This window comes from Corvus hawaiiensis, chromosome 4 (assembly GCF_020740725.1).
Source record: "Corvus hawaiiensis isolate bCorHaw1 chromosome 4, bCorHaw1.pri.cur, whole genome shotgun sequence".
NCBI lineage: Eukaryota > Metazoa > Chordata > Aves > Passeriformes > Corvidae > Corvus > Corvus hawaiiensis.
The window spans coordinates 67,587,256-67,609,610 of NC_063216.1; the positions used below are offsets into that span (position 1 = coordinate 67,587,256).

The 22,355-nt window shown below is 40.0% G+C and overlaps 1 protein-coding gene across 6 annotated transcripts in view; it reads left to right on the forward strand.

The window, feature by feature from the left end:
• SLC26A5 (solute carrier family 26 member 5) overlaps positions 1 to 22,355 on the forward strand; it is a 35,969-nt gene that overhangs the window by 10,573 nt on the left and 3,041 nt on the right. For 2 of the 6 annotated variants that reach the window (XR_007203022.1, XM_048300479.1), the window contains exons 3-19: positions 694 to 907; positions 2,544 to 2,683; positions 5,646 to 5,756; positions 6,310 to 6,491; positions 7,010 to 7,174; positions 8,602 to 8,754; positions 9,976 to 10,058; positions 10,153 to 10,300; positions 12,029 to 12,142; positions 12,454 to 12,531; positions 13,373 to 13,468; positions 14,218 to 14,324; positions 15,498 to 15,567; positions 16,942 to 17,034; positions 17,923 to 18,045; positions 18,940 to 19,146; positions 19,403 to 19,457. Coding sequence is in view for 5 of the 6 variants with exons in the window: in XM_048300479.1 (XP_048156436.1) it covers positions 753 to 907; positions 2,544 to 2,683; positions 5,646 to 5,756; positions 6,310 to 6,491; positions 7,010 to 7,174; positions 8,602 to 8,754; positions 9,976 to 10,058; positions 10,153 to 10,300; positions 12,029 to 12,142; positions 12,454 to 12,531; positions 13,373 to 13,468; positions 14,218 to 14,324; positions 15,498 to 15,567; positions 16,942 to 17,034; positions 17,923 to 18,045; positions 18,940 to 19,146; positions 19,403 to 19,457 (2,080 nt within the window). In the remaining variant the exon portion in view is untranslated. Of the gene's footprint in view, positions 1 to 689; positions 908 to 2,543; positions 2,684 to 5,645; positions 5,757 to 6,309; positions 6,492 to 7,009; positions 7,175 to 8,601; positions 8,755 to 9,975; positions 10,059 to 10,152; positions 10,301 to 12,028; positions 12,143 to 12,453; positions 12,532 to 13,372; positions 13,469 to 14,217; positions 14,325 to 15,497; positions 15,568 to 16,941; positions 17,035 to 17,922; positions 18,046 to 18,939; positions 19,147 to 19,402; positions 19,458 to 20,012; positions 21,799 to 22,355 lie in introns of those variants that run through there. The other 4 variants (XM_048300481.1, XM_048300480.1, XM_048300483.1 and 1 more) reach the window with 4 other exon arrangements.

The window sequence follows — 22,355 nt, forward strand, 5'->3', positions numbered from 1 at the left end:
AATTAGCAGAGTGCCTTTAAAACATGTTAAGATGTTTGTGGCACTGAATCAGACAGACAAAGAGATCTTTACAAACCTTCTGGCTAGTTTTAACACTGGGCGCATCTCCCGATTCTTGTTTTAGTCAGTGCAGATTGAGAATAGCAGTAAGTGCAGAAATAAGAACTGTTTGAAAGTAGCGAATTGTGCATCCTTGAGATTCTGTTTGCAAAAAGAAGCCTCTGAAATAGAGGGGAAAGCAGGTGGATGGCTGCAGGAAGCAACTGACAATCTGGAAGAAAGAAATGGGTTTCTTAGTGTTAAAGTCAGAGTTCTGTCTTTTGATAATGGACATGCCAGTTTGTGAGTAAGCAGGAAGTAACTCAGCAGTAAAGGAATCTCCCTCCTACAGGGACATGTTCTTTAAAAACTGAGGGAAAATCCAAATAAACATGAATACAACTTTCCAAGTTTGTTTCAGCTATTATTTACAAAGTAATTAATGCGAAAGCTTTCATTACACAAGAGAAGCATAAATTAATAGCTTGCATATACGAAAGAGTGAGTGTGATTTATTTTCTTACCGCTGTTACAGATTATTTAATTAGACTGCAATCACAGTTCTTGTCTCTAGCTTGTCAGAATACATTATTTGAACAGAAATGCCAAATCTGAGGCTAAAAAGGCAACCAAACTTATTTTGTCTGCAACCAGGTTTTTCAGTGGAGACTGTGGAACTGTTGCTCCTTCACTGCTGCTCTGTGAGATCAACTATGGAACATGCTCAAGAGCAAGAAGCGTGTCTTGAGCAAACCCAAAGGTATTGTGTGCAGAGACCAATATACAACCAGGAGCTCCTGCAAGGACAGCTGCACAGGCGACAGAGAACCCCTCAGACCTTAGGGCAGAAGATTGCACATTCTTGTCGGTAGGGTTTTTTGTCTTAACTTTGTTTTATTGATTAGAAATATTATAATTCTTAATTGATTCATGCAATTAGCTGGTAATCTTTTCAAAGAAACCTAAAAGATAAAACCACTAATTCTGCTTTGACTATTCAGCAAGACTGGGAAGAAGTCATATATGTGCTTTTAATGTTAATGTATAATTGTATTAAAAAATGTTGGATAAATTAGTTGAATTGCCTTCATCAAAGTGCAGAAGGAAAATATGCAGCATAGGAATGTGAACTGTTAGTCAAATCACGTGACATGAATTCATAAGACCCAGAAAAATATCTGTCCTTTTTATGTGGAAATACTTAGAGCCAAATTTGTTCTTCACATGATCCTTTCACAGAAGAATGGAGATGTGTGATAGCTGTGTAGAAATCTAAATTATTAGTCTAATAAGAACTTACTGAAGGCATTCTGTAGCTTTTAATTAACTGCCTTGGAATCTAAGTATCATCTGGTTAGACATGAAATGTCTTTAACTGTGCTTCTCTTGCTCTGTGGTACCAGGGGATTTAAGTTCTAGTTAAGTTCTCTTTGGCTTTATGTTTATCCATGCTTCATTTGCAGAGTTTTTTCAATTTCTTGCTCAAACCTTGTTCTGCAGGACAACAAATTATTTCTGCCTGATTGCTTTCTATAAAATATTCCTGTTCACATGATTTGACATTTGAAGATTTGCTTTGGTTTATGGAATGACTTCAATGGTAAAGACATTAAATTCCACCTCAGAAAACTTACCTATCCTGAATAAAAAAAATGTGGATCAAAATCCTCCTTCTTGTGATGCAGTCTACTTAAACATGGAGAAGTGTGGATGACTCCCTCACTTGTAGCAGCAAGCTTCTTCACTGTGCAATTCAGAAATGCTAACAAATCTCTGCAATTCTCTGCAATTCTCTTGCAGTTCCCCTACACAGGAAAGCATTTATACAATCCCAGTATCACATTTTTACCCAAGGTTAAACTTACCACAGTACAATCAAAGCATGATGCATAGCAGTACTGGATAGAGGTATCTGTTTCCTGGCTCTGTTCATTTGTCATGAGTCAGGGTTTCAGAAGGTTAATGGCTCTGCTAAGAGCCACAAGGGTCAGTGCTGCTGGCTTCAGTGATAGTAACAAGTACTGGTTAAATTAATAGATCTGGCATTTTTAAAGCATAATAATGTAAAATGTTATGATCAAAAAAAGTATAAAGCACACAAATAGTAAATGGGAAAAAGCACTGCAAAGTACTATGATGAGTGAAAACACTACCAGGAAGCAAGTTATGCTCAGGGGATTGTTACTAGCAATGATCTCAGTAAAAGGTGGTGTGTGGCCACTCAGTTGTGCATAGAGTGGAACAGTTTTACTTCCCACTGACCTCCAGCCTCACAAGACTTTAGTTCTCTTCTCCAGTTCCGTAAGGTTTGTGGACAGCACCAACATGTGATTAAGGGCTAAATTAACTGGAGGCGTAGTTGCTTGTGCGTAAGCATGTCCAGAAATTATTGTCATCAGGAGTCCGAGCCTGCCTTTAATTTTCCTGTATAGGGATGAAAGACAATTTTTTCAACATTTTGTCCCCTGCTAGTGTCTAACTTTCTTTCTGCTTTGTATTTCCAGTTGTTCTTCTAAGAAAGCCAAGTCTCATCTTTACAGTTTCTTACCGATTTTAAAATGGCTTCCTCGTTACCCAGTGAAGGAATACTTATTAGGAGACATTATCTCAGGAATAAGCACTGGGGTCATGCAGCTTCCTCAAGGTGAGTGTACCTCTAGATTTAATTATCTCTTCTTTGCTTTTTCTGTGTGCTTTTATGGTAGTGTTTGGCATCCTGAAACAGGTGCTCCTGAGAACAGGATGTGTATCTCAGGGCTCTGTGTGGAGATCAGCATGGATTCTGCAGACCAGCCCAGAATGATGATCCCCTTAAAACTGCAAGTCAGTGATATGCACCAAGCTCTGAAAGAAGCTCCCTCTCTAATCAGTACCCACAGCTCTCAGTGGCAGAACAACTTTCCACACTTCAAGAGAATGTGTAAACTTTTGCTGAATGCACCATATTACTTACTGATTTCATTGTCCTGAAAGTCATGGCAAATTTCCTACAGAAGGTAGCAGTATCTAACAGACATACAGACATTATGTTTCAGAGAGCAACTGGTGTGAAGTAACCAAACTAAATTTAACCAGAGAAGAACATGCAAGAATCCAAAGACTGATCACTAAGGCTAGAAGTCACCAGTTTATGCTGGAACCATAATAGTGGGCAGTGATTTGCATGGTGGAAATAAATCAAAAGTATCTGTAACAAGACTGAAAATCTGTGGAAATTTCTGTTAAATTACTTGGAAGTGTCACCCTAAGTGGAGCCTGGTCCTGAACCAGGAGCAGGCTCTGGAGGACAAAGAGAAAATCAGTGTTGACTATTCTGTTCAGCTCTTGGTGAATGGACCAGTAGAATCTTTTGTTTAGCCTGACACTTACTATTAGTGGTTTCAGAAGTGTTAGGAGGTTAGAAAGCAACAGCACATCTACAGCAATATCATTATGGGCTGCCCACTGCTCTGGGAATGGCAGCTTCACAACAGCTGCCACAGTCTCAGTAGATTTTTCCAGGAGGTCTTGGAGTCAAGGAAATTCTTTCATTTCTACAGAGCCCTGTCCACAGGGCGATGTAATTAAGCATATATAAGTTTACTTCAATGTTGACTTATTTCATATTTGCATCTCACTTGTTCCACTTTAGGTGGAGGCAGGTCTGAAAAATTCATCTATAAATCCAAGATTTTAATAGGTGGTAACCCATTAAAATAACTAAATCCTCAGACTGTGCAGATAATTTTTTTATTTCTGAATCTTCCTGGTTTTGTGTTTCATAATTAAGGTTATTTTTTCTTTCACACATGTAAGCATCAACTTATCTTAAACTGATAGCTAATGTGGTTAACTTTCAGTCATATCTGTCATATACTAGATACAAACATTGCCAGTTGTATAACGAAACATAATTTATGTCATGACCTGAAAGCACACTAAAATATAAGTGGTCAGCAGTGGACTTTTTACTTAATTTTGTGTCTCTGTTTTAAAGTAAACACTATTTGTTTGGTGACTGTAAACATGCCCTTAAATTGCTCCTAATCTTTCGCTTTCTTAAAACACAAAAGTTGAACTTTCATTTTTCTGGAATAGATGTAATTATAGCAAGCATGAGTTCAAAGATGCCTGGGAATCATTCCAGGCAGAACAACAATGACCATGGTGTTCAAGCCATGGCCTCCTATCAAGTCAATATCTCTTTATTTCCTTGGCACTGACAGGCTTTAAAAAAGCCAGTACAAATGAAAGGGAATAAAAGGAGATTCAGATCAGGAACTTCACACAGACCCACCCTCCCACTTTTGAACACTGATTTTCTGTTCTGGTTACTTGTACTGTTAAGTTAATCATCATACTAAAGGCCTGGCTGTTATATATAATACAGGGTGTTTGCTGATGTCAGGAGAGGTACCCCTTGGGTCAGAGAACATATGTGGGATGAGTTTCTCAAGTACTTAATGAAGTGCTCATTGGAGCAAGAGCATAAATGATACCATCAGTCTAGTTCTCATGGAAATTTGAATTTTTGGTTCGGAGTCAGGCTCAAACAAGGCCCTCTGAGTTACTAGAAGAGCATTTGAATGGCACAGAAGATCCCTTTGGTTTACTTTTTTTGTAACCTGATGCTTTGTCTCCCAATTTAAATTAATAGGGAGAGGTGTTTTTGAGTATCACTGACTCTTCATGGTGGGTGAACCATTGCTTGTGTTTGGAATTTGTACTGGGCCATTGGACCAGTCTGCCCAACTGTGGCAAAAACACACAGCTTCCTCAGGTGTTACCAGCCTGCACTTGTGAGAGTGCAGAACCAAGCCAAGGCAGGATACAGTGTTTTCTCATTGGGGCCCATTTGTTCTGTTCTGGTGTCAATTCTCATTAACACAAGCTGTGCAGAGCTGTTGTTTTGGCTGCAGCTGCTTGGGACAGTATGGGCCATATCACATGGTGCACATCATTTGCTTGTGAGCCTGGTCCCATGACAACCACACCCTGAGTCACACAGAGGGGGAACACTGTGGGAGATGTTCTTCCCTGGTGTCCCTTAGAGCTGTTTCCCCACAGCTCTACTGGTGTACTTGCCAGCCCCCACTACAGATAGGGACGATGTGGATTGCATTCCACTGCATGGAACTGGACAGGGCTTAATGACAAAAAGGGACTTTGTTTTTGGGAAGAATACCAGACTGTATAAGCTCTGTGACCTTAACAGATTGTCAGAAATTATTCTGTCCCACTGGTTATGGGGGTTTGGGAGTTTCTAACTAAATTCTTCTGCAGATGAAAACAAAAGCAACAAAAGGCTTTTGGCTATTAAGGGGTTCTTCTACCCACAAAGGCAAAACAGGTGCACAAATGTACACACAAGTACACACACACACACACACCTGCAGTGCCTGTAATTAGAGACTTTGGTTTCCTGACTCAACCCATCGTGTTTCTAGGCACTGCCCTAGAGTATTATACATTTTAAAGAGTATTCACTGAAAGACCTGTTTTTTAAACGTCACAAGTCTCTAGATTTCCTATTAGGTGAGTTAAATTTTAGTAGGCTTAAATCCCTTTGCTTCAGATGGTTTATTTTTGTTGTTTACTTAACATACATATTTGTGTCTGTTTTCTAGGTTTAGCCTATGCTTTGCTGGCAGCTGTTCCCCCAGTATTTGGCCTATATTCTTCATTTTATCCTGTTTTTCTATATACTTTTTTTGGAACCTCCAAGCACATATCAATAGGTATATCTGTATGGATAACTGAAAGTCTGTCTGTATGTGTGTATGTGTGTTTAATAAAGTTGTAAAAAATAAAATTGGAGAAATAGAAAGTGCACTTGTTTTCTATAGATTCAAATTTACGTGCATAGGAGAAACACAAATGTTTGGAACATAACCAGTACTTTTTATTGTTAGTTTATCCATTTTACTTTGGAAGCAATAGAAGAGCATTTTGTATCAGATTAGATCTAGAAATGTGTGCTGTGAACTCCTGAACTACGATTTCATTCCTGCAGTCAACTGTCTGTGTGGCCAGAATGAATCTTTAATTTGCAAAACAGAAACTGAGATTGAAAAAAATGATGGTGCTTACGTACTGCAGAGGTGTATGTTCACCATCTAATTGGCCTTAATGGTGCTGAGTACTGGAGCAGATTTGGGCACTAAAAAATACATTATTAAGGTAGAAAACTCTTATTTTAGTGTAATTCTACATATCTCAGTAAGAACCACTCCTAAAAAAAAAAACTTGCCAGGATTTTAACCAATTATTTTCCTCTCCCTGTTATTTCAGGCACCTTTGCTGTGGTTAGTATGATGGTTGGTGGCGTTGCTGTGAGAGAAGTGCCTGATGAAATTATTTCTGTGGACTATAATTCTACTAATGTTACAGATGTCCTTGAATATTACAGTGCTAGGGATACCAAGAGGGTGCAGGTAGCTGTGGCTCTTGCCTTTCTTTCGGGACTTATCCAGGTATGTGCTCACAGTTTGGTGTAAGGACAAGTTCAGCTGCTGCTGCTGGACTTGCAGGGGGTGCTGGGTCATGGTGGATGCCCTGTCACCCGACTTGTGCTTCTGCACTGCTCCAGGTAGAACACAGGCTGCTTCATGGCAGCCGCGTAACAGAACTGGGGAAGGATACATTGGAGGCAGGACTTTATCTGCCATCTTAGCTGGGCTGGGAAAAATGGGATCTTCCCCCTTTTCATTTTTTCCTATCCCATCAGAAAAACTTAACTGATGTTCTCTAATCTGTCCATAAATGCATACAAACAATGCATATGTAACATACCCATATCTCACACTGGACCTGCCAGTGGCATGGAAGACTGGGTGCATTGATAGCTGCTTACTGAACTGTGGCTTTAGAAAAGCCAAGTTCAGGTTTGCCTGATCTGCCTTGGGCATTGAGGAAAGGAGAGACGGGGGTGCGTGTGCTGTATTCAGGTTATAGTGGGAGTCACATGGTTGACACTTCCCTTTTTCATTAGTTGTGTTTAGGTTTCCTTCGATTTGGATTTGTGGCCATCTATCTAACAGAGCCTCTGGTGCGGGGATTTACCACTGCAGCTGCAGTTCATGTCTTTACTTCCCAATTAAAGTATTTCCTCGGCATCAAGACTAGCCGGTACAGTGGACCCCTCTCAGTTGTATATGTGAGTAACTACATTTACTAAACATGCAAATTCTGTGTTGTCTGAATCTGGTTGTTAAGCCTTTTCCTGTTTTTATGTATTACTTGGCACTGAGTAGAATAAGCTTCAGTATTGAACACTGGGTATGAGATCTTTAGGTGCCATAGCAGTATATGAATATGTGAAAGTGCAGCTCAAGTGTGACTTGATCGATCTGCATAGTCTGAGATGGGCAGACTTTAGGATTCTGCTGAATGTAGTTTTGTGATGTGGACAGATACTGTTCACTGAAGGAGGTCTCTTGTGCCTTGGGGGAAAATGTGGTCCTGAAATGCTTCACTGTAGATCAGGCATGTTCTGCAAAGCTAGAAAGTATTACTCTCAGAATCTTTACACTCTTGAGTGGAAGAAAGGGGGAGATGTCATTTGTTTGTGAAAACCTAAGCTTTTGAGTAGATTGCTGGCCCAGCAATAACGAAGCTTTAGGATTTCATCTACACGTAGGCTATAGAAAATGCCTTGTGGGAATCTTTTTGTATGTTTGTGCAGCTATAACAAACCTTTTGGAAACAAGTCTGCATTAAAGATTAATTCCAAAATTTGCTGTTCAGTTCACTGATCTGGGAACCAGTCATACTAATTTCCAAACAAATAGAAGGGAAGGTATAAATTCAAGATGTATACTGCCAGGACATCTTGAATGTATAACATCCTGACAGCTGCTGCAATTTTCCATCTGCTTAAGGAAAAGTATGTTCATCTTCTTTCAAAGACATCTCCAGAGGTTATTTATTTATTTATTTATTTGAATGCAGTGGAAGGAGGAATAATTGGTATGGAGAATCATTTACCCTCTAGCAACTTGTGTATTCCAGCAGGTTTTTTTTCTAACACCCTTTTAGTAAATGTTTTCAGTTAAAAGTTATTTGGATTAAGGGCCAGTTCAGCAGCATTGCTGGATCACTGTTATTTAACCATATTGTTATGGCAACCTCAGTGGTTCTATTAGCAGCTTTATTGTTTCAGAATAGTTTATGCAGCTCTAAGTAAATGTGCCTTGCCAAAAAATATTTGAAGGTATTAGAAGGAGTTTGCATTTATTGCTTTCAGGTAGCTGCCACTGAGGAATATGTGTGAAAATGTTGATGATGAGAGACATGGTTTAGTTTAGACTTCTTCCTCCATTAGAGTTTTTTCTCCTAGGTTTTTCCCCTTTAAGGAACACTGATATTGTAAATGATTCAAGTGCATTTATCTGCCTGAGATACTCTAGTCTTCTGTGTTTTGTGGGAACAGTGGGTATTTTGGTGAGGCACTTGTTCACAGTGGTTATAAATTTTGAATGAAACCACATCTGAAAAGCAGTGTAACATTTGCTCTTTTGTGGCAAATCTCCATGAAGATTCTATTTTCTTAAGAATAATTATGATGCTTCTGGTATATTACAGAGCATAGCTGCCGTGCTTTCAAAGATAACAACAACCAATACTGCTGCATTGATTGTTGGATTAACATGCATTGTTCTATTGCTGATTGGCAAGGAAATCAATCTCCGCTTTAAGAAGAAGCTCCCAGTTCCTATTCCTATGGAGATCATTGTGGTAAGCCAGTTGGGAGATTCTATGGCTAAATTATATAGCTATTCTAAAGCTGTAGAAACTATCTCATGTTCTATCTTGTATTACTGAGCTTGAGAGTAACTTCATTGAACATAATTCATTTGAGCCTTGATACAGTTGAAGGTTTGGATTCTGTTAAAATTAAGAACTGGTATGCCCATATGGAGAGCATAAAGCCACAAAGAAGAATTGAAAAGCAGTTTAAACACCCCCAGTCCCCTAAAGCAATGGGTACATATATATGTGTTGTAAAACCCTCTCTATCCAGGAGTTTGGGCACCTGCAAGAGTCTCTGCAAGACATCCCTCTGAGTGGCATTTCCCACTTGCAGTCCAAGAGCTCAGAACCCTCTCCTGAAGGAAGGTGCTTACAGATGCCTGTTCAGAGGTTCTGCAGGGCTTGCTCACTTTCTGAAGTGCAGTAGCAGAAAGAAGAGCAGGACCATCAGGACTTAATACTTCCTTTCTCTGTTTCTGAGACTGATAACTGACTGCAGCACTGATTCTGTTTTGAACAACTGTTCTAAAATGCGTGGATAAAACTGATTATCATAATGCACACAAAGCCTGCAGCTCAGACAATCTTTTGCCTTTAAAAGTGATTTGATTTAAAAATGAGTTCTTGGATTACTACAGCTCTCAAACAGCCTGCACATAATGGATTCAAGAAAGGGAATAATTGAAGCTATGGGCACAATCTAGATAGAAGGAACAAAGAAAAGGGATGCTGGTGAGAGATGAGGGAGGTGGTGTAATAGGGTATTTTTTGATAGGCAATAGCAAAACAATGTTCCTTTCTTCACTATTGCATCAGTTCTCTTTACAGGTAATAGGCTCTGCAGGAAAATATGCCATTGTGCACAGGCAGGAGTGTCCTTGCATTTGATTTTTCCAGTATACTAACTTGCCTGACCTTGGCTTAGGCAAAGGGAGTTCAAGTGATTCAGATCATACCATAGCATGTTCCATTTAACTGTTTACAGAAAAACTTTGTAAAATCAGGATGAGTTTGACATGATGAAGGGAAAATGATGATGCTTCCTCCTTCTTATCTGCTTTTTTAGCCCCTAACTCATGCCAAACTGATTGACAAATACATGTAACCCCTTGTGTGTATTAATCATAGTCAGCTAACCTTTATATCTCTTCGGGTGGCTTTATCTCTTTTTAGATAATGTTTACAAATGTGTTTGTGGATTTTTAGGTCATTATTGGGACAGGAGTTTCAGCTGGAATGAATCTGAGTGAGTCATACAAAGTGGATGTTGTTGGGAATATTCCTCAAGGGTAGGGATGATACATTCTTATTAAGACTGTGCCTTTTCTGTATTGCATATAGCTTTTATTGTATTAATTTATAAATATTAATTTAATCTCCAAGGTTACGTGCACCAGCAGTTCCGGAGATTCAGCTCATCCCAGCACTATTTGTGGATGCAGTAGCAATAGCAATAGTTGGATTTTCAATGGCTGTATCAATGGCCAAGATCTTTGCCCTTAAACATGGTTACACCATCGATGGGAATCAGGTAAAAGTAGTGGGGTTACTTTGTTGAAAATTCTCAGTAGCACCTTTGTTACATCATTAAAGTAGAGTGTGATATTGGCAAAAGTGAGGGTTTTTTCAATAGTGGAATCAGGCCAGATTTTTGACAGCCTACACATTTAAAGGCCAGGAATTAGTTTAAGTTCTTCTTCTGGCTGTGTTTAGATAACCAGTTTCACTTCTAGCTTCATTTTGGGACACCTACTTCTGCTATATTTGGAATTATGTATGAATATTAATTGTTGGGACAGACATTACTCGGCCATACTGTCCTGATGAGCAGCTACATTTTCTTTGCTTTCTGTAATAGAGCAAAGCATAGAGTTCCCATGGGATAAATACAGTACCTTATGTGTCAAAGAACTCGTCTAGAGATTAAAAATTCCAATTATGTTTTATAATTTCTTCTTATTCCCACCCATTGCAAATGGGCAACTTGTCATTTTCTGCAATTGGCCCTGTCTGTACTTGGCATTCTGAGCATGATTTGAGTGATAAGGACTGTGTTTAGGGACTCCCTAAAATGAAAATTATATGTCCTCCTCACCTACTCTGGCCTTCTTGTGCAATTTAGAATCAATATTGCAATTGGATTATTGGTCGATATCATTGTGGTGTCAAGGGAGATAAGAGTTCCTGTGCTGTAACACATCTCCTAGAGCACACATCTGACACAGCACAGATCAGCTGTTCTCCCTTCTGAAAATTACTGTCTTCCTCTGAGAGTAAATGGAGTTTACCTACAGAGTTTTACATCTGATTAGATTAATCTCATCCTTCATGTCATTGTGCTCTGTTTCCCAAGGAGAAAAGAGGACAAATCTGTAGCTGCATGAATGCAATCAGTTCTATTTACATTAAACATAATCATCACTGACCTGAGTTCAGCATCTAGATCTTTTCCTCAGGAGGTGCCAGATTCTACTTCACCTGGATGTTAAACTGTAGAACTCCTTGTCATAGTAGCAGTGCATGCCAAGTGTTTAAATGAGTCCAAAACCAGATTGTACAAATGCAAAAGAGAAAAACTCATTGAGAACTATTGGAAATGTATGACTCAGATCACTCAGTTACAAACAGCAAGATGCAGAGTAATCTGGGGAGGCTTCATTAGAAACAAATCATTTCTTAGTCATCAGAAACACTGTACTGAGGTAGATGGAGCTCTTATCTCACTCACGGGAGCAGTTCTCATGTGGGCTCTACCTGATGAAGCAGTGGATACTCACTGGTTTTTCCATGTACAGCAATGGATTACCACTCATGGAAACACAGGCAAGGCTGCTCATGGTCTTAAACATGTAGTTTAGGGTGAGAAGCAAAGAATCGTGTTTGCATGAGGAAACATTTTTCATGTATATTCAGGGTTAAAACTCAAATTATCCCCAAGATGAAGAAATGCTTAAAACAAGCAGTGCTGTCATTTATTTTAGTTTTCAGTCTGATTAATTCTTGTAACATTTAGGAATGGGAAATGTCTCCAGCATTTCATCAGAGACTTTGTTTAACAGATGATTCAGCATGCATCAGCTTGTGCATGTGTGAGGACTGCAAATATAAGCTACAATTAGGTTGCTTATTCTCTACAATGAAGTTGCTAGAAAGCACTGTAAATAAGATGTGGTTGTTAATATCTATGGATAGCTCCAACTTGGTATACCTGCTAAGTATAACTGTCTTTGGCTTTTTTTTGCTCTATTGTTTAACACAGGAACTTACTGCCTTGGGAATATGCAACTCTGTGGGGTCATTTTTCCAAACCTTTTCAATCACTTGCTCAATGTCTCGGAGTCTTGTCCAGGAAAGCACCGGTGGAAGAACTCAGGTATGTTAAATACCTAAATCTTGAGCCAAACAAAGTTTATACTCTTTGGATCTCCACCACTCGGGTCTGAAGCTTATCTAGAAGCTGTATTTCTCTGCCTGGGCCAGAAGAAATAACTGAAGTTTCCCATGTTTCAAATCCAGACTGGGCCAGGATAGAAAGCAGCATGACAGGCAAAATGGGTGAACTAAATGGAAGGAATCAAAAGTCATTTGTACAACCAACCTTATTGAAAGCACAAGGGGTTAGTTGATCTGTAATATTTCCCCTTGGGGACACTTCTAAATAATCTCTGCCTTTTTTGTGTTCAGATTGCAGGTACACTCTCTGCAATTATGGTTCTGTTGGTAATTGTGGCTATTGGATACCTTTTTGAACCACTTCCACAGGTAAGGGAGCTTAGCAAGTTAGACATTGCATTGACAGTGAACAGAGGCCCATGAGTATTGCTTGAACTTGAGAATGTGGGAGGGTTAACAACAGTTAAGCTTTGATCCAGAAGCTTTTAAATTTTGTATGCTTTTTTGCTGTAAATTAGCCTAGAAATAAATAGTGTTTTGAACGACCCATCGTGCTTTTTGTTGTTGTTTTTAGTATTAGATATCCTGGACTCTGTCTTTAGAACATAAGAATACCTTCAAGCAATTCCCCTTTAGAATTGTTTAGGTTGCAAAAGACCTTTAAGAGAATTGCATTCAGCTGTTAGCCCAGCACTGCCAAGCCCACCACTGAATCATGTCCCTAAGTGCCGCATCTACTCGCTTTAAATATCTCCAGGGATGGTGACTCAACCACTTCCTGGGTAACCTGTGTCAATTCTTGACAAACAGTTCCATGAAGAAACTTTTCCTCATATCCAATCTAAACCTCCCCTGGCACAGCGAAGTGATTTCCTCTCATTCTGTCACTTTTTACTTGGGAAAAGAGTCCAATGTCTACTGCTTCAGGCAGTGTAAGTGTAGCAGCATGAAGTGTAGGAGCATGTGGTTCCTCTTGCTAAGAAAGAGTAAAATCAAACTGTACTGAACTGGTTTGCCATTTCTGCAGCTGCAGTAAAAGCACATGTCCACTGAACTACCTGAAAAGCTGTGAGTTTTTAAATAGAACATCTGTTCAGTGGACTTATATCAGTTATAAAGCACACAAATAGTTATTTGTGATACTTTGAAGTTCTTACTTGGCATTGGGTTTATTTCGCTTCTGAAAATTGCATTTGTGTCATGTTCTTAGACAGTGCTAGCTGCAATTGTCATGGTGAACCTGAAGGGAATGTTTAAACAGTTTGGAGATATCATGCACTTCTGGAGAACCAGTAAGATCGAGCTGGTGAGTATTGCACAGCTCAGTGCATATAATTTACTATATTAAATTTGTTGCTATCCCCAGAACAGTGTAGAAACTTATCAAGGAATTACAAATTAGCGTTGTACTGCAGATGAACATAAGACAGGGAGCTGTAAGCACCCTGGGAGAGTGATCTGTTGGAGACAAGAATATTTTTGTTGTTGTTCAACAATCTTGTAACTCAGGTCAGTAGTAGTTTGGTTGTAGTAAAAGCGAAGCTCTGGCAGTGTTTCTGTAGAACTGCACTGAAGGCTGTGGGAATGTCTGAAGAATTTGAAAACAGAGTAACAAAGAAAACCACTTGAAGGTATTTGCCATCTTTTTAGACAAACCAAAAACCTGGCTGGAGTGGGTCAGAACTAAGAGTTTATTGGCAGGAACATTTTGGTGGTATTTCTTTCCTGGATGAACTGGCTGATGGAACTGAGTTAGAGCTACTTGCAGGTCTTGAATATTTTTTTTTTTATCCTAAGCTATTTGGAGTGTGATGATGGTAGAACACGACTTAAGGCATGAATTAATATGTGAGAGTTTGTCAGATGTTAAGAGTGCCATGAGCTTTTATGCCCTTCTGAAAGGTTAAGGCAATTCCCATCTGCCATTATGATGGATTACATTAGAGCCTATTCATGATCAGAAGTGATACACAGGTTTTGAAGTTGGGTTATGCTGCTGTTTTTGTTGTTAACAGGAAAAGATGCATAATAATTCAGACCTTTTCTTTGTTTTAGGCCATCTGGGTGGTAGCTTTTGTGGCTTCTCTTTTCCTGGGACTAGACTATGGTTTGCTTACTGCAGTAACATTTGCAATGATAACCATTATTTACAGAACACAAAGGTCAGATTTCTTCTTTATCAAAATTAGTGTTTGGTGATCTATGTGGTTTTGTTTGTTTAAGGGGTGCAAATAAACAGAAGTCCATTCCACCCTTTTCAACTGCATGCTGTATAGAATTTGTTTCCTAAGATAGGTCATGCCCTTTAGCTCTGACTCAGAGTTAATGGGTTTTTTTTCTGAGAAAAATTTTAGAGGGCATGAACTTGCGCTGTCAGTAATAAACAGAAGTTTTTTCATTTCTCATAGTGGTTAATCTTGTTTATTTGTTTTAATGCTTAGAGTTTAGAACTTTAAATCTTCTTGTTGCCAGTTTCAGTACATGATTACATTTTGTGTGCACTAATTGTCACAGACAAGCTGAAGCTGTGTCGGGTTATCACGAGGTGAATGCTTAGGCATTTTAAAAGAAAGTTCTAATTTGTAAAATACTGTAGCTGCTCTTCCAGTTTTCAAGTAACTTCTCCCCATTCAAAGTGACAGAGTTCTTATTGTGAAGCTTTCCATGTCTACAGTGAAATGATTTCTTGCATGTGTGGATAGGACTGCCATGTGAGGCTTCTGGGCTCAAGGTCTGAGACATGCAGGTGGAAACTGTGTAAAAGTCTTGGTTTCATTGCATTGGAATGAAAGCAAATTGTGAGATTTCCACTCTGCACAAATAAGAGTATTTTTCTGCCATCTCTATACAGTTTTATTCTTGCAAACAGAACAGTTTTGTACTTCGCTGTCACAGTTCTTGTGAGTTGGGAATATTCATCTGCTTAGGCACTGTCCTGGGAGCAGAGTGGCTCTTTGAAATCGCAGCATGTTTTCTGCCAGGATGAGTTTGCATATTTGCTAGACAGTCAATGGAGTTGCACCAGTTGGTGCTGCAGAGAATTTGCCCTGTACTTTTGCATGCTTTGACTCATGTTTTTCAGAAAGACATTTCAGTGCTAAGCTTATGAATTGTTTTTTCACTGACAGAAACAAACTTTCTTTTTATTGTGTTCTGCCATAAACTGCTCGCTTCATTTAACCATGTTTAGATAATCCTGTACCAGAGTTTAGATAATCCTGTACCAGACAGGCCCTGCTGAATGACTGTTTAAAATAAGTTTCAGTCTGTGTTGAACACTCACTTTTCCACTTTATAAGTGATAATACAGAAATATTTGTTTCCTTTCTCTCTAGCCCTCAATACAGAATCCTCGGTCAGATTCCTAACACTGACATCTACTGTGATGTGGAAGAGTACGAAGAGGTAGGAATGTGTTCTTCTGCATTGAGGAGTTTCATACAGTGGAGCAAAGACAGCTGTGGCAATTTGCTGCTTTGCCCTACCACAGTCTACATGCAGTGCTGTCTGCTGTGCATTCACCTGTGTTGAAAAGAAAGAAATAAGTTTGGGTTTAGTAGTAGAAGTTACTTTGTTCAAAATGCAAGCTCTTTGTACTGCACGTACATTTCACCAGGAGCTGATCAAAAGTAGCTTTTATCTTGGTTCCGTTGTCCTAGTTTGTACAAAATGGTAAAGTCTTTAGGCCACAGGCCACCTTTTTTACTTGTGTGGCAGTATTGCATGGAATCCATGGAACCCAGGATCCAAACTTTGTTCTTCAGAATTGCATAAACTATTCAAAACAGCATCCTACCCATCCCCTGCTCGTGAAATATACATTATTAATGGCACAATTGCTCACCATGCACTTAGCTTCTCATAAATGCCATTTTTTTCAACCAAAAGGTGATGAAAGTATTATATTTTGTCAGTGCAGTGGATATAAACATGCTGTATTTATTGTCAAACAGCAGCTACAATTTTCTGCACTCTCTGCCATGTTCTCAGAGATGCTGCTATGAAAGCTACATCCCCCTTTACTGAGGAACCAGTCTGTAAAAACCTATGGAAAAAGATGCTGCAGTTCTGCTTTAAATATGATGCAAAGCAGGAGTATAGGTACACACATTTATATCTGTATGCAAAGGAGAGGAGACTCCACTTTGTTACACTGAATGCAGTCAGCATTTCCTCCTGGGTAAAGATGGGATTGGCAGCATATGGCAGGTTGGGTCTCTGCTTCTGGCCAGCTCATTTGCATGGAAAATGTCACAGTTCAGCCTGTTTAGAGATGACTGCATGTAAGGTGCGGGAGAGAAGTGAATATCAAGACCTGTCTGAAGGTCTGGATAAAACCAACAATTTGAAAGGTTGGTTTTTTTGGTACCTGGGAAGTCAAGAAAGAAAAAGAGAGAAGGAAGGAAGTAAGTCATGCCTGTAGAAAGGGAGGCTAAAAGGAAGCAATTCTAGGTCTGCATGATCTCCTCATGGTAATACCAGCTGCAAATAGCGACATCAGAGAACTGCAAATATTTAGCTCTTTTCATGGCTGTACATTCTGTTGTAATAAAGAAGGAGAAATGTTACCAGGCATTGATAGTGTGCAGTATTACACTGGGAAAGGGGGAGGTTCTGATCTCCTGGTTGCATTTGCTCACAACAGTGCCAACCTTCTTTATTTGTCATGTGCTGAGAGCCATCCAAGCTTGGCTGTTGCACTGCTGCATGTTTGTGTGTCTTGTGATCACACAGGGGCTTTTACTCTGTTTAATGGTGCACATCCAATATTTTCCTTAGGTTAAAGAATATCCTGGAATCAAAATATTTCAAGCTAATACATCACTTTATTTTGCTAATAGTGAGTCGTATACAAGTGCACTGAAGAAAAAGGTGAGTAAATTCTATGTCTGTGTCCTGAAAATTCAAACTGGTTTCTGAAACATGCTCATCTTTCAGCTCCTTTAGTGTAGCCCCTAGCACAGTGTTTCTTAGCCTGTGACCCCTGGTGATCTGTAAAATATGAGAAGGTGACCCTCCAGCCAGCTACAGATTATCTTAGAAAGCAACAACATGGTGGGAGGGAATAAACAGGCAAGTGTAGCTTCATTCTGCCTGCTCGTTAATGGAAAGTGGTGGCTGCAGAGCACAAACCGGTTGAACTTTTTTTTTCAGCAGGAAACTATTTGCTGAAGTGAAAACAAAATGGGAATGAAAGTTTCCTTGTTGGGTAGCTAACTTTACTGGAGTGTAAGACTGTGGAATATTGTGGGCATTTAGTGCCTCTCAAGGCAGCAGATCACCTGCACACAGGGTGTGCCTCACTGCCTGTTTCACTGGGTGGCAGTGGCAGCAGCAGAACCGCCTAAATGGTGACAATTGCACCTGTACTAACTTCTGAAAAATTTTTCTGTAGCTCCCATGACGAGTCTTATACAGAACAGGTGGGTGGTACTTGCCCTCACAAAGTGAGAGATATTAGTGATTATTGCCCAAATGCACTTCTTTCCCCTTTGCTCTCTGCACTCCAATCAGCATTTGGTTGAAACACAACACTCTGATTTTAAGAAAACAATGAGATGCATCTCTCCCTCATCTTATTAATACAGTGCTTGCCAAGATGATTCCTTCTTTATACTGTTCTCACTCCCACCAAGGGAAGCTGGAAAATGCAGGCTCCTTGTTTAAATTTATGGCAGTGATTAATTCAGTGCAAATTGATACTCCAGTGCCATCCTAACAAGCTGAATCTGCTCTGATCATGCTTTCTTCTCCTGATAGACTGGAGTGGACCCTGGTGCCTTATTAGCAGCGAGGAGAAAAGCCCAGAAGCGCCATGCCAGGGAGATAAAGGCAGCAAATGAACACAGAAAGAAAGCTGTGCTGAAACTCGTGAACTCTTCGGTAAATATTTACCTCTGCTTTATCAGGCTGCTTTCAGGTGTTACCATTCTTGTGTTTTATACAAGGTGCAGAGTGCTGCTTGGGGAGCAGGGCTTAGGCAGCAAGTGCTGTGCAGTGGGGACAGGTGACTGAAGGAACAGTGTAAGGATCAGAGGCTCACTGCTGGATTGGATAATTCTGTTATACCTTGATTGCATTCAGGTAGCACAGAGTGGCACAGAAACTCTCCACCCTGTCATGTTATCTCAGCATTGGTGTTGGCAGAAATCAAAGAGACTCTGCCCCTCTCCACACACTTGGAATAATCATGTAGAAATAAGATATAATAAAATAATTCGAATTAGCAGCCCTTGTGATAAGAAGGTGGCATCCCCTCTGCTAATTCTGGCATGGCCAAGTCGGGCAGATACACTGAGAAGGGTTATTTAGGACACGCTTGTGCTTTTATGCATGTTTAAACTCACCCCTGTGTTGGGAGCTGGTGTGTGATTTTACCATGGGAAACCTAAAAAAAGCCTAACTTGAGAGCCTGATTGCTGTTGCTTATTTTGAATCATAGGCCTTGATGGGATTAGCAGGGATAAGGCAAGGAAACGGAGTAAAAATGTGTCAGTAAAAATGAACAGGTGTCATTGTTTGCAGGAAATGGGTAATTCAGTCCTGAGATACCAGCTTTAAGCTGCTTGTGTGTGACTGTAGAAAGGCTGGGCATAAGAGAACAAACCTTGATATACACAAGATATGGAAGTATGTGTGCTTGTCAAGCCAGTTTCTGTAGTAACCACAAGCTGTACACCTTTTAAAGGCTTAAAGAACACATGAGTGAGGGGAGGAAAGGGATTTATGTTGAAAAAGCACTGACTGTCTCTAAGCTGTATTTATCTTCTCTCCCAGACTAACGACGTAGAAGCAAGTGTAAAACATGAGATAGCAAGTGATGACTTACCTGTGAATGGAAAACTTGCAGATTCTAGTGTACAAGACATACCTCCTGATGAGCATGAATATTTTGTGGAGCCCAAAACAAATATTCACTCTTTAATTCTGGATTTCACCCCAGTGAACTTTGTGGATTCAGTTGGAGCAAAAACACTAAAATCGGTAAGTAGGGATTTTTTCCCCAGAAAAACCCATTGAAAGCTTTTCAGATACCTAATAAGGAAGCTGTCAGCATGAGACATAACTGCCTGCTCAAATACAATCCAATATGTCACCTCATCACTGGTTTAATTCTGTAAGTTTTAGCTGAATGCTGGGGAATGTGGACTCTGCAGCTTTCACAGTATATGGCTTCCAGAACTGCAGTGTGCATGATGATGTATTATCTGCATTTAACTTCAGCTTAACTCTGTTGTAGATTATAAAAGAATACAAAGAAGTCGGTGTCTGTGTCTGCATTGCCAGCTGTAGTGGTGAGTTGAGATTTTTTTTTCTTTTTTTGTGTTCTTTACGGGAGAGATTGTGTTTTATCTCTTTCTCTCTGCTCCCAAATTTCCTGCTGCCAGTAGTGCCTCAGGAATATCAGCACTTCACGTAAAATTGGATTTGAGGAAAAGCAAGCCCATATGCATTAGAGCTTTAACTTTAGTGGAAGTAGAGCACTGATGTAATGATCTTTGTGAGGACTGGATCCTGCTCCCATTTCCTCCAGCTGGCAAGTTGTGAATGCCACACTGAACTTTGTATCTTGAAATTGTTGAGGTAATGTAGTAAGGAGAAAAGCCTGAAATGTTCCAATATCCGGTATTTGGGATTGTAGCATCTTCTGCCAAGAACAGGCCTCTGTCTATGTCTGCATAAGAGAATTACCTGTTTGGACTAGAAGTAGCATGTGATCCACCTGGCTATTTCAAATTTTTTAGTAACAACAAGAGAACAAGCTGTCATCTTTTTCCTGGCATGCCATTGTCTTCCATCTTTGTAATTAAGTGTATTCACTGATGCCATGTTTGGGTTTTGTTTTATAGGCCCTGTTATGAATGAGCTGACAAGACTGAATTTTTTTGATAAAAGTGTAACAAGAGAGTTGCTGTTTCATAGTATTCACGATGCTGTCCTTGCTTGCCAAGTGAAAGATGGGTGTGCTGCACAGGCTGACTCCAACCTTTGAGGAGTGGCATCGAGCAGAATGGGAGCCAGATTTGTGCTGATGGAGACTCTTTCTGAATATTTAATTTGCACAGTTTGAAGAGAGCCTGAGGCTGTTTGTATCTATGGGTATAGGGTGGTGCTTATTTTTTGTAGGAAGAGTAGATAAGGAAATGTAAGCCTTCATGCTCTTGAATTTTTTCCTTTGATCAGGGTATAGCCTTCCAATAATACACAAGCACAAAATTATGCAGGAAAAGAAAGTTCAGTGTATTCTGCTGCAATCAGAATCTGGTGGACAAGGTGACATTCCTGTTCATGTTGAGAAAATGGGCACTTTAACTCACTACGAGTGGGATCTTGCAGGAGGTAACTGTTCTGCAAGTGCAATACACTGTACCAGTGTCTTTAAAGAACTTTCTTAGATGACTTTTAAAGCCTGATGTCAACATTTATAATAATCTGATAGCTGGATTAATGAATTCACACTGGTGGCATTTAGCTGCTGCTGTTTTTAAACCTGGATGGTACAGTTATCTTTTAAAAAATATCTAACCTGTCTCAGCTGTACTCACTTCTTCATTTTTGCTCTAAGTGAACTTCAAGTCAGAAACTCATTGTTTAATTATTACATTATCAGTATGGTACTTGCACTGCCAAAACCCAGTTAGGCTTTCTAGAAAAGAACTCAGATGATTTTAAGCTAAACTTAATTTAGCTTTAAAGTTGCAGACAAAACTGGTTTAAGACAGGAGTGAAGCCTATTTATATTAAGAACTGATGCCCTATATGCAGTCTCTTAAGTTGGAATGAAAATTTAAGCAAGGTCTAAAGTCTCAGTGGTCAAAAAAAAAAAAAAAAGGTACTTTTCTGTTGCCCATCTTCCTCCCAGTAGTGCTGCTTCTGCCTCAGCTTTTAAGTGCTTTGAGAAACAGGGTTCAATAGAACTCAAAAATGGTTCATGTTTGGGTTTTTTAAAAGAAACAGTAGCATGGGGTTTCTTTTTCTATTGTCAGCCTGGCCACTGTGGTACTGCCTCACTTCAGGTGTGAGATGAAAACCATGGAAATGGAAGTCATGCAAAAGAAATCTTCAGTGCCCCTGTTTCCCTCACAATAATCACTGTGAAGCTCAGCAGAAGCAGGAACCTAAAAGTCTTTCTCTGCAGGTTATTTTGACAGCACAGGACATCAGTGACATTTCATTCAGCACCCTCAAATCACAGGTCCTGTGCCTAAGGAATTCAGACACCTTCCTCACCTCTGATCACAGAATGTAATACTCTTACTTTATTTCAGGCTGTGTTGCAATTAGGGCTTGCTTCAGGTAAACTGTTTCCCAAGAACCAGGGAAGTCAGGAAAGATGCTTTAATTTCTCAGACTCCCCTGCCCATAGGGATGGGAAGCTTTCTGCATCAGAAATTGCTGCTTAGCTGGCTTTCAAAGGATGAAGTGCATGCATGTCAAGACATTGTGTGTGCTTATTTAAACAACTTTTGGTACATTTTATAATGTTAACTAGTTCAACAAGCCTTTGTATCTACATACAGTATATTTTTCTACTTTCAGCTTGTCGCAGCTTCAGTTTTTAACTCTGTAGTCTCTTCAGTTCACGTTGAAATCCTGTCAACTTCCAAAATAAAGTGATGTCACTTGTGAAAATTTTCCGCTTTGTCTTGGTGAGACTCTGTATGAGGGACAAGCTGAGGGCCCCAGATAGAAGTGTCTGATGCCAAGGGATGGGCCAGGAACGGTTTCCAGCTCCAGGCGGGTCTTGCCTCTGTGCTGGTTCCTGCTCCTCACTCCTGGCACCCCCACAAAGCCCTCTCCATGCCAGGCCTCACAGGGATAGAACTAAAGCTGGATCTCCCATCCTGGTAATAACAGCTGCACTTCTGGGGAGTTGCTGAACCTGGACTGAGAACCTTTGCCCAACAAAGTCCCACATCCCAGACCATGCAGACCAAGTGCTCCTGCAACCCCCAGCAGTGCTGGTAACTCATCCTGTAGAACAAAATCTGGCAGCTTTTGCTCATCTGTTCCTCTGCTTTGCTGCCACCAGCTGAAGCACTGCTTCCTCCTGGCAGCCCCTGAAAAGGGAACCCACTTCCTCTTCCCTGCACTGACTAACAGACTTCTTAGTGTTAAATCCCACCTTAGGCTTGTTGGTGTGAGAATAAACCACCCTGGGTCCTTTAACCTTGTAACAGGGCTCCAGTTTG